Below are 12557 nucleotides of genomic sequence, written 5' to 3'. Positions count from 1 at the left end.
TCTTTAAAGTAAATAAACCTGATTGGCTATCATCAGAATCTTCATCTTCATCATCCTCATCTTCATCATCATCATCCTCGTCATCTTCATCATCATCATTCGAATCTTCAGAATCTTTACTGCTTAGAACATCTGAATCCGTTCCTCTGAATTGTTCAACTAATGATTTTGCTGAAGAATGACTGTGTTGTGTTTTTACTGCTGTTACTGTATTATTGCTGACTGCCTTTTCCTTTGCTGGGCCAGGTAATACAGGAGAGGTAGAAGACATAATAGGTGTCCGGTTACTTGGTGTCTTTTTCCCACACGTGGTTAAATTTACAGGTGAGGAAAAGGTTACATTGCTGGAAGTAGATATGTTTTCGTTGACCTTGGGTTGAGATTTGGATTTGGTGGTAAGTGCTAGAGGAGCCTCTTGAATGACGCTCTGAATTACTCCGTTAGGTTGATGATTACCTAAAAGTGCATTGGTCAAGAAAGGATTTGAATGGTTGTTTTCTAAAGAGGTGTGTTTTTGATGAGCTGGTGATGAACTAGTTGGCTTTGGACTTGATAATGCTGTGATAATCTTCTTTAGATTCTTGGATGACTCGTGCTGTTTCTTGAATTGTGCTGGGAATGTTTGTTTGTACTGTTCCTGCAGAAACACAAAAACATAACAAATGTCACCAAATGCAATGGGAAATGGGTGGGTGGGTGCACATATAAGATCTGTCTGTCTGTCTGTCTGTCTGTCTATCTATCTATCTATCTATCTATCTATCTATCTATCTATCTATCTATCTATCTATCTATCTATCCAACTATCCAACCATCCATCAAATAACTAGTTAAATGGGAACAGGAGCAGGAGATGCCCAATTAATGAAGCATCTATTGCTGAGGGTAGAAACAAAATGTTGAGCTAGACTTAGCTGATCTTGGAAAGCTGCTTTAAACATTCTGATAAACAAGCTACAGAACCAAACAAATTGAATTAGAGTTGACAAATAGAAAAAAATTGCTAATCAAAATGATTTTTTTTTAAAAAGGTAAATGTAAAGGACATGACTTTCCAGTCATGTCCGATTCTAGAGGGCTTGGGTTCATCTACATTTCTTAGCCAAGGGAGCCAATGGTGTCTGAAGATATTTCCATGGTCATGTGGCCAGCATGACTATACAACTAAATGCTGTGGCATGAAATGGCACCTATTTATCTACTTGCATTTGCATGCTTTCAAATTGAGCAGGAGCTGAGGTAAGTAACAGGAACTCATCCCATCATGCATCGCTCGGGTCTTGAACTTGGGCTGTTCAGCTGACAAACTCAGCATCTTTAACCACTGATCCATCACAAAATTATTAAATAAAGCAAACCTAAATTATTAAATAAGGCAAACCGTAATTGTTACGTACTGGGGTTACTTTAGCAACATAAAGTAGATTAATATACTGTTTGTAATTCTATATGTATTCAAGACAGAATCAACAGATATCCCAACAGTTAATGGCTGGATAAGAAATCTACTTGCATTATTATAGAATCATGATAATAGCCACTAAGATTTGGTATAGAAGTAGAGAAATTGGAATGCCTAATCCATTTACCTGAAGAAACTGCCATTACATATAAAATGCTTAACGTATGAGGGGAAAGATGATTTTGAAATAGTGTATAAATAAAATATCATAATTTTTTCAACAGATAGGTATAATTCAATGTTAGTTAATAATAAACTATTGTTAATAAAGTACGGGAGCCCTCGAGTTATAGTCATGATAGAGCCTGGAATTTCGGCTTTAAAGTCAAGACACCATGGGACTGGACTCAACGTTATAATTGTTTTTAGAATGGCCATAAAGTGAGTCACTGAGGTCATTAAGTGGATTACATGGTGATTACATGTTAAGTGAACCATATGGTTGTTAAGTGAATCCAACATATCTAATAGGCTTTTTTTTTTTGCCCTTTTTTGCCAGAAGACAGCAAAAAATGTTGCAAATCATGGTCATGTGACCATGGCATGCTGCAACCATTGAGAGTCAAAAACTACCTGCATTCCAGTCTAATCAATTGTATATATTTGCTATATTTCCCACTCAAATTCTATACATTAATATTCATGTGACATCATTTGCATACTGAATACACACAGCCACATCTCTATCAACATACCTTTAGCTTACCACAAGTGTTCCTTATACCACACCATTATCCAATTACAGGTTTGTCCTCGACGTACGATCGCAACCGTCCCCCAAATTTCCATTGCTAAGTGAGGCATTAACTGAGTTTTGCCACATTTTACAACCATTCTTGCCACAGCTGTTAAGTGAATCACTGTAGTTGTTAAGTTAGGAACACGGTTGTTAAGTGAACCTGGCTTCCCTCACTGACCTTGCTTGTCAGAAGGTCGCAAAAGGTGATCAAATGACCACAGGACATTGCAACCATCATAAATATGAGTCAGTGACAAAGTGTCTGAATTTTAATCATATATGATCATGGGGAGGCTGCAACTGTTGTAAGTGTGAAGAATGGTCATAAATTATTTTTTTCAATGCTGTTGTAATTTCAAACAATGAAAGGTTGTAAGTTGCATATACTGTATTAAAAACAGAAAAGGGTATCTTACTCCCTGGCTCAGTACTGAACCATTCACTGGACATTCCATCTATATTCATATGGTAATCCTAGACTTACAACAAGTCTTTTAGTGATTATTCGGAGTTAGGACCCCCTTCCAAAGCTACTTATGACCTGGCTCCAACGTCCCAATAGCCAGGCAACCTCAGTCACGTGACCACATTTGGGCATTTGGCCACTGTTCTGTATTTATGGCCATTTACAGTGTCCCACAGTCACTTTACTGTGATTTATGAGATTTTTGCCAGAAACCAACGTTTATTTCCCATTTCCAGCAAATAATGCCCATGACAAACAAAAGGTTCGCTTAATGACCGTGGTGTTTGCTTTATGACTATGGAGTTTGCTTTACAGGTGGAGACCCACTTTACAATCATCAAAAATTGTAACCGTAATTCCCAGACTCAATTACAGTCGTAAATCAAGAACTGCCTATACATGCTTTACTGTTATCATATATTGCTTTTACTGCATTGAGCAACCACCATTAAACTCCATATTCATGTAAAACTTTCCAGAATTCCACCCATTGATTTTATTGTACACTTTTTTCCTAAATCAACTGTATTAATCTTACATTTCTCTATCAAGAAGTAGAAAGAGAAAAAAAAGAATCTAGTCTGCACACTCTTTGCCCGGCATAAAGCCATTCTGCACTTTCCAAATGTTACTCAATGTCATCTCTCATATCCTGTCAATCAGAATTCTGCTGAGAACCATCTCATGCTCATTTAACCAACTAAATACCCTTTAGTTTTGCATTCATTCCTGTTCCTTCTACCTTTGCATAGGGGAATAAAATAGCATTCATGAAGAGATGCAGCGTTTTCATTGCACACCTTAAACAAACATAGCCTCTCCATAAAGGAAACCTATCTATATTTTAACATTTCTCCTGTTACAGGTTGTAATACAATTGAGCCTGGTAACTCTATTGCTAAGCACCTTAGTCACTAAGCAAAACATCACATGATTGCAATGAGCTTCCACCCTCACTTCCCTCTTAGTCATTAAGTGAATCAATTCAATTGTTAAGCAAAACATAGTGACTATGACTTATGTTTTTATCTCTGCCTTTTATATTAATTATTTTAGCAATGTTCCAATATTTGAGGGGCTGCCTCAGAGAGGAAGGGGTCAAGCTATTTTCCAAGGCACCTGAAGGCCAGACAAGGAATAATGGATGGAAACTGATCAAGGAGAGATTCAACCTAGAAATAAGGAGACATTTTCTGACAGAAAGAGCAGTCAACCAATGGAATAGCTTGGCTTCGGAAGCTGTGGGAGCTTTATCACTGGAAGTTTTCAAGAAGAGACTGGACTGTCATTTGTCAGAAATGGTTTACGGTCAGTCTCCTGCTTGGGCAGGGGAAGACTAGACAGGGCCTCACACGGCGCGGACCGGCGGGAGCCCTACCGGCCGCAAAGAATTTTTTTAAAATGGCGGCTTTTCCCTGTGAAGCGCTGGACGGGACAGGACACAAGAAAGAGGGAAGGGAGGCACCAAGCCGCCTCTCTGGGTCACCCCGCCCTCCACCAGCCAGCCGCGGGGGCCCTGTGCGCCTTCCGAGCCCGCTCCCCACCCCACCCCCGCCCGCCCGCAGGCGCCGCCCCGCCGCCTGCCGTAAGGTTGAAGAACACGCGAAAAAGGGTGAATGACTCACGCCCCAACACCAGAAACAGGCGGCGGCGGCGGCCGCCGGGGAGCCCGGGTGGGAGGGGGACGGGCCCAAAGCCCCGGAGCCCCCGCCTTGCGCCCGAGGGGAGCACGCAGCCCCTCCCCCTCCCCGGTCCTTGAACCTACCGCCCGGAGGGGGGACCATGGACTAGATGACTTACAAGGTCCCTTCCAACTCTGTTAATCTGTTAAATCTGTTTTGTTGCGATACAGTTGAAGCACACAGATGGCCATCATGTGACCTCGGGATACTTTGCACTAGTTGCAAAGCACCCAATGTGACCATGAAATGCGGCAACAATTCTAAACATGGGGATGGTTGCAAAGCTTTTTGTTTACACTGTTGTAACTTTGAACAATTGTTAAACAAAGCAGCCTATAAGTGAGGACTACGTGAACACCATTCTACACTTATTATTTCTCAACATTCTTTTAGCATGTACGACATCCTTTTTATTGTTTTTTGTCTTGGACATTAACATTTATAGTAATTATTTCAATTCCATACTTAAACATGCTAGTATCATTCAAATATTTAAAATAGTTCTTTACTCATTCCCTCACTTCAATTTCATCCTAAGTAAGTTCTTAATTTTTATTTCCATTCTCTCTATTGGAGGCACCCTTAGTCATTTCCACCCAATTTCCCCAAAAGTGTTTTATTTCCATTAAAATTCCCTTGCATTTTCTTTGCTTCATTTAATCATCCTGGCTCTAGTTGATTATATTCTTTCCAGTTGTGTTATTCTCTTTGACTACATTTTGCAACATCTTCCTCTCATCCTCATTTTTGCAGAAATAGTTTTCTTACATGCACTTTTTCATTATCCACAAGTTTCTTTCCTTTGTTTTTTCTACTAAGCAACTTTTTTTCTTACTTTACACTTCAGACCCTTGTTTGGCACTTTGTAACTGTGTTTAATTATTTTCATTGTGTTTAAAGCAGCTTCCTCATTTCTTTTCCTTATGTTCACTTCCTGTTCAGAATTCCATACAAATGGAAATCAAAAAAATCCATAGGCAATTTATAAAGTTTTTTTTTAAAAAAACCTGATTTTAAAATATTTTTATGTAACATTTGCAGCAACAAAAACAAAACAGAACTCTAAAACACTCCATGAATATAAACTGAAAATCCAAAAATCAGAACTGACACCACACAATGAGATCTAGTATCTCTGGGGAAAATTACAGAGAAACCTGTGTAATTTTCTGCTACTTTAAAAACAAAGTATTTAATATATACAATTGCTCAAGTCTCCATTTTTAATCATGAAGCACAATTGTGCAAGCAGCCAATTGATACAATTATATTGTGAATAAGTGTTGATCTAGTTTTAATACTAATAAGATCTCTAAAGCAAAACAATAAAACAATCATAAGAATAAGCGTATAAAATGTCACGGCCAATTTTATATACAAGTTGTAAGAACTGCATTCTAATCCACTGTGCATCAGCAACAGTTCAATTTGTCTGAAAGCTTTTGCACATTCATCTAACAATAAGCAAGATCCCTACATTTAAGAATTCCTTATAGTGTGAGACACGATGGAAAAATGAAACATGATGGAAAATAAAAGATGACCAACTCTTCCTTTGCAGAAACCAAGCATGAAGATCAGTTTAAAAGGATGTCTTGTACTCTGCTCAGAATTCTGAGGTTAGTACTTTTGTGCGACCTCTTTTTCAATAGGCACTTGGTTCACATATCCGAATTGCTTTGTATGTACAAGAAAGCAGCATGAAAAAGGTGTAAGTGACCTATACCTCCACTTGGCAGGCTTCTGGGTCTCATCAAAAGAAAGGGATATGCATTCCCACATAGCACTTTGGACAAGATGTGGAAGCACAATGAGAGAAAGTACAAGCAATCCTTTCATTGCTTTTTATCTGCTATATGGTCTGAGGTATATTATTGACTACAGTCCCTTACAAAAAGTGTGAAAGGGACAACATAGAGATGAAAGTGATAATATGTGCTATTTATCTATTCAAACCAGTCTGGTCAAAAAAAAAAATCCAAAATAAAGAACCACCTATTAATTGCTGCATAACCTCTGAACTTTTCCCAAAAAGAAGGAATAACAGGGAAGTATCTTGAGGCAGTGTCCTGGACTCATGAAAGATTATACCGTACTTACATTCATTTTCATATTGCCAATAGAGTAGACCCAGCCAGTCTCCACACACCTCCACAACACTGCAGCATTACATTTGTGGGGCCCATTATCCTTGTTGGAGAATAAAGCTACCATACGATAAGGCCAGACATATTCATATCAATTTTTCTGAACCGTCCTTCATCACTTTCAAATGGAAGGCTTCTTGAGTTTTTTTTAAACAGTATCCAAGAGGTTTTCCTCCTTAATGGATTCTCAAATAGGCAATTCCCCCCCCCTCCCCATTAGAAAACCCAGAAAGGTTGTAAGGTGAAGAAAAAAGGGTATGAAACTTTTCTGTTTGTGAACATAATATGACAGCACGATAAGGCTTTATTTGAAAGCATCTGTGGTTCAAAATTAACATTTTCTATTTAATTCAAGTGCAACACCAGAAATATTTAGATAGCTAGCATCATGACTTCATTTCTGTCTTTTAACATCATTGGATGTCAAAATCCCATTCTGGATTTCCATGAGATCCAGGATTTATAACAAAGCACTAAACTTCATGCCAACAGAACAATACATTTTGTTTTCCCCTTTTAACTATTTAAAAGCTGAAACATCTTCCACTGAATATTGCATCATGCTCAGCTATGTTTTTAAAAGTTGACCTTGTTAAAAAGAAGGTACTTTTCTCCAAAATAATTGGTTTTTATAACCTGTATTGCTTTAAAAATGTATTTTATGAATGCATCCTCTATGCCTTCAGTAGAATATTTATACTTAACAGGGATGTTAATATCCTTAACTACAAATGTCAATGGGTATCCCCCTTTCATGACTTCAGGTGTCCATGCATGACGCAGTAGAACAGCCCATCGTAAGCTTGTTTTATGCACTGTGAAAAAAACAACTCCTAAACCCCACTGGCATTATCTCAGTAGCATTAACGAATTGTTTTCTTCTTAGCTCTTTGCCCAGTCTCAGCTCGTCTTCCCAGCCCCCAGCCCCAGCTTGTATCCACTCGTATCTGGAGTATCTATCAGAGAAGTATAGTCCTATCAACACTCATACAAGAATTATTCACTTGCCTAGGCTCTGCCTTCCATTCTCCAAAGGAGGTACAAGGTTGCTACTACTAACTATACACTACTAACTATACGCTAGATCAGGGTGGGCAAACTGCCCACCGCCCGTTGGCTTTTAACGCCCCGAGGTTGAGGAGTGAGTGCTCATGTTTTGCACATCCAGGGCGGCAGGCGTTGGTCAGTTTTTTAATCAGCCCACCCCCGCTAGATGTTGAGACTCTAGATAAAGTACAGAGAAGAGCAACCAGGATGATTAGGGGACTGGAGGCTAAAACATACAACGAACGGTTGCAGGAACTGGGCTTGGCTAGTCTAGTAAAGAGAAGGACCAGGGGAGACATGATAAAAGTCTTCCAATATTTGAGGGTCTGCCACAGAGAGGAAGAAGGGATCACGCTATTTTCTAAAGCACCTGTAGGCCAGACAAGGAATAATGGATGGAAACTGAACAAGGAGAGATTTAACCTGGAAATAAGGAGAAACTTTCTGACAGTGAGAACAATCAACCAATGGAACAGCTTGCCCTCGGAAGTTGTGGGAGCGCCATCACTTGAGACTTTCAAGAAGAGATTGGACTGCCATTTGTCAGAAATTGTGTAGGATCTCTCTCTTGGGCAGGGGGTTGGACTAGATGACCTACAAGGTCCCTTCTGATTATCTGTTAAATCTGTTAAATCTTTCATCATGTATATATTCATTATTTTAAAGCATTCAGCATGAAAGCCTGGAGGCAAGGGAGCTCAGGTTTCAATGCAATCTTTCTCTGTAAAGTAGGGGATGAGATCTTTTTCATGCAACTGCACGATCAGCATTCATGCAGAGCATTCCAGGTGTGTTAACTGCCAGGATTCAGTGTATTTATTTCACTGATACTCTATCCCAAGCAGCTTGGGGGCCAGGTGTACATGGCTCATCCCATCCTGTCCATTTGTCTTTTCAATGATCCAAAATGTAAGCTGACAGATAAAGATGAAAGTTGGCAATTTATGCCAAGGGCTTCCTGTTTTATCTATTTCTATTTTTCCCCCCCAAAGCCAAAATAATGTAACCATATTAAACCATTTTATAAGTATAATTGTTCCAACAGTTACATAGTTATCATCCCTCCAGATAATTTATAATCTAAATAAAATAAAAATTAACACACACACACACACACACACACACACCCCTTTTTCAAAAAGTTCATATAAAAGGGAAATTCATCTCACCCGGTTTGATCTGACATCAATGGTCAATGCGCTAGCTTCTTCAGAGGTATTTTTATTCCCTGTCTTGAGTAGATCAGGAGAAGGAACTATAAGTTTTAAGAAAGTTTCCTTTTTGGCTTGATTTACCAAAGACAAAGGGTTCACATTGGGCACCAATCCAGTAGACTGTATTACACTTGTGTGTTTGTTCACAGATTCCACCTTTGCCTGAGAGCTTTGGAAAATAAAGGGAAGTTGCTGTGACAAAACCTGAGGCTGCTTCTGCTGGGCCTGGAATGATGAGTGAGTCTGGCTATCAGACGCAAGAGGTATTGGCTGGTGTGGTCTCTTTTCCTGGGGCATTTCCTGGGATTTCTGTCCATCTCCTTTCATGTCTGGTCCGCCATGCATTAGCACCTGTAAATATGGAAAAATAGCTTGATGGAGATATAGAGGCGCTTGAACTATAAGCCACCAAAAATAAGACATAGGCTTCAACTGCCTTTGGCCCCCAAGCCCTTTTTAATACCAAGACTAAAGGAACTGTGAGGTCCCGGCCACAGAAAGGGGTACCTTCCTGTGATTACAAGCAATTTTTACAAAAATAATAAAATAAAATAATACTATATTCATACAAGGGCCTACAGATAACAAATCGGTTTTTTAATGAATCCCAAAATATCATTTATAACGAAATAATAATTGAAGTATTCGTACTATTTCATCCAAATAGCATAATTACATACTTGATTGTCACTGGCACAAACCCACAACAGGCAGGCAAGGCACAACCATCCACTCATAACTACTTTACCTACTAATAAACATAAAATAACCTTACAATATATCTTCTCTGGCTTATTCCCCGCAAAGTCCTTTTACTATATCAAGTTACAGTTTCGAGGGTAGTGAAAAAATACTATGGAAAAATCAGTTATTTTTGAATGTATATCACACGATTAACTTAACGGAACATTAAAGATTACATTCTGGTTACTGGGCAGTGTTAACTGCTCTGCAAGGAAAAGAGGAGCTGTAAACAGAATTCAGTAGTCATGGCAACACTCAGGACACCCAAACCTTTGCCACACAGAGCATTTCATTTGCTTGATATCCATGGGCCACAGTTTACAACCTAGATTTCCCATTTTAGAAGAATATAAATCTGTACTTTGGCCATCTAATTTAAGGCACATACTTTTTTTTAATCCTAAACAGAGTCATTTGGGAGCATATTTTACTGAAATCCAGGGGGATTACTTCCAAGAATAGAAGGACTAGACTATGCTGTGCCTCTTTCTTCCCTTTTTTTCCCTTTGACATTTAAATGTGCTGTTCAATCTAAAGTGCATTTTAGACTGAGACTTGAATAATAAACTCAAGTCAGTAAATCATTAAAGACTAGGAAAACCCGATATCTTTTGTTCATTACATTGGCTTGTTGGTTTCAGTTCGTTTTAAAAATATGGAAGAAGTTTCTGAGAACAGCTGGCTATTTCTGTGTATGCTTGTGTGATTTAATGCAGATTTTGGGATTTTGATTTCCATGTAACCCAAAAAGTTAATACATCAGGATAGAAAAGTATCAAACTTAAAACCTGTTGTTTCAACCACACTGAGCACTTCCAAAAGGGAGTACATTTTAATAACTAATAATTCATGATATCCAATGCAACCTCACAATACAGAGTCCCATCAATCAAACACATGCCCTGTTAAAAAAAAATATATCTACCGTGTTTCTCATATAATAAGGCTGGGTCTTATTTTTTTTTGAGGCCCGAAAAAATGGCTAGGCCGTCTTTTCGGGGGTGACTTAATTCCACCCCCCTTGCATCTTCGGGTGGGCGGGCGGGCGGCGATGGCTTGGATGTTGACCTCGGCGTTGGTGGGGCACTTCGTATTGGGGTCGACGCAGGCAGCACCATATCAGGGTGTGCAACAAAAGTACTTCCTTATGGCAAGCTCTCCCACCATTCCCCCCCATTTCGCATGTTTTAATATAGGCCTTAATTTGGGGGGAGGGGCTTAATTTCATTTCATGCCTATAAAACATGCTGGGACTTCCTATTGGGGGAGGCCGTATTGTTGGAGAAACAGGGTAGCAGTTCAAGGCAGTTTGTGATATGAACACACCTTGTTCTTATTTTTCGGCTGTGCTTCATTCTCAGAATCTGAATCATCATCTTCACTTTCTTCAACACTTTGATCATCATCTTCTTCCTCCTCTTCTTCCTCTTCCTCTTCTTCCAAGTCATCTGAGTCACTGCTACTGATGCCTTCACTAGAGGTATCTGAGGAGGAGCCAGAATCACTTTCACTGTTGCTGGAACTGTCCACTGCTTTCTTTCTGGGTTTCTAGGAATGAAGATTGAGTGTTGAAATACTTTATTACTAGAAACATTCAGTGCTTACTCCTGTAGCAGTAACACAGAGATTTATCTCACAAACAGCTGACATGAATTTTAGGAATCAGTTGGGTTTGTACTTAGATAACTAATTTGGTTCCACATTCCGGGAAATTTGTTACCTTCAACTCCCCATCTGCAAAACAGATATATAATTCTATGTACTTGTTGAATTTATAATATCACTACTCCAGGAGCAGCATGCATAACCTTCCCTCTGTTTTTTTCTCACAACAACCCTGTGAGAAAAACTGGGCTGAAAGAGTTACGCCCAAAGATAGCCAATAAGTTAAGGATTTGAACCTTTACTTCCTTAGTCTTACCCATTATGTCACACTGCAATAAAGCTAAATGTGATATGAAATGCTGGCCAGCTGATAGGCTTGCTGATCTGAATGTGGTATCTTCTAGTTGTGCTGGGACATACATCAAGAGTACCATGCTAGCAAATATTAATTTGGAAAATAGTATCTTTATTCAGACAAATGATTCAATTGGTTGCTCCAAAATAGACTGCACATTAAATTTAGGAAATTATGTTCATACAGAGTGGAGATATGCAACAGCCATATTTTTATATCACCCCACCTACCCATCCAATAATCGCTGTAATAGCTACCACATTAGACAATCTGGCAAGAACAAACTATTTCTTCTTACTGAAAAGCACATGCTTTTATATACTGTAATTGCTCTTATGTGAGCTATTGCATGAAAAGATTAAAAAAAAAAAAGTTAGGCATAAAGCCACGACAGAGAGACCAGCTTCCATATGTGAACTGTTTCAGTAGCTCATAAACACTCCACACCACACAAATATGAAATACAGATTAGAAACATTTGAATACACGTCATTAAAGTACAACTCTTACTTAATATTATCAGATAAAAGTGGGAACATACATATTGACCTTTGAATTGCTGCTTGAACAGTTTTGTGATAGCTGTGGCCAGGAGGGCTTTTGCACAGGTACACCTAGTGTGCCAGCTGCCCCCTTTCATGAACAGGGAAGTTCTCCAGAGAGTCACTCATGCCCTAGTTATCTCACAAATGAATTGCTATAATGCACTGTAGATGGCGCTGCCTTTGCAATCAATCTGGAAGCTAGAGCATGGGAAGTGTTGGGCATTCCTTATTATGCCCGTATGACTCAACTGCTCCACAAGTGGAAACTGATTACCAATTGGTTTCCAAATGCAATTCAGGGTGCTGGTTATCACCTAGAGCAGGCAGGGCTGTCAAATTCGCGGCCTGCGGGCCAGATGCATCATGCGCTGGACACGCCCACATCCAGTTTAGCAAAGGGGGGGAAAGTCACAATATGTCACATGACGCCATGACAATGCGAGTTTGATACCCTTGACCTAGAGAGCCCTCTATGGCACAGGGCTTATTTATTTGACGAATCACCTATCATTAGTTGCTTCTGTCTGAGAGTCAAAAGTTATTAAGTAGAA

At 39.3% G+C, this 12557-nt stretch overlaps 1 protein-coding gene across 36 annotated transcripts in view; it reads right to left on the bottom strand.

The window, feature by feature from the left end:
* BAZ2B (bromodomain adjacent to zinc finger domain 2B) overlaps positions 1-12557 on the bottom strand; it is a 233243-nt gene that overhangs the window by 65973 nt on the left and 154713 nt on the right. For all 36 annotated transcript variants that reach the window (XR_015746530.1, XM_087949919.1, XM_087949922.1 and 33 more), the window contains 3 exons: positions 10828-11049; positions 8713-9108; positions 19-637 (listed from right to left, as the gene is read on the bottom strand). Coding sequence is in view for 35 of the 36 variants with exons in the window: in XM_087949919.1 (XP_087806045.1) it covers positions 19-637; positions 8713-9108; positions 10828-11049 (1237 nt within the window). In the remaining variant the exon portion in view is untranslated. The remainder of the gene's footprint in view (positions 1-18; positions 638-8712; positions 9109-10827; positions 11050-12557) is intronic.

This window comes from Notechis scutatus, chromosome 1, assembly GCF_049901735.1.
Source record: "Notechis scutatus isolate UNSWTSFEM ecotype Mainland chromosome 1, rNotScu1.2, whole genome shotgun sequence".
NCBI classification, from domain to species: domain Eukaryota; kingdom Metazoa; phylum Chordata; class Lepidosauria; order Squamata; family Elapidae; genus Notechis; species Notechis scutatus.
The sequence above is the reverse complement of the archived record's forward strand: the minus strand, read 5'-3'. Positions and strand labels throughout refer to the sequence as shown.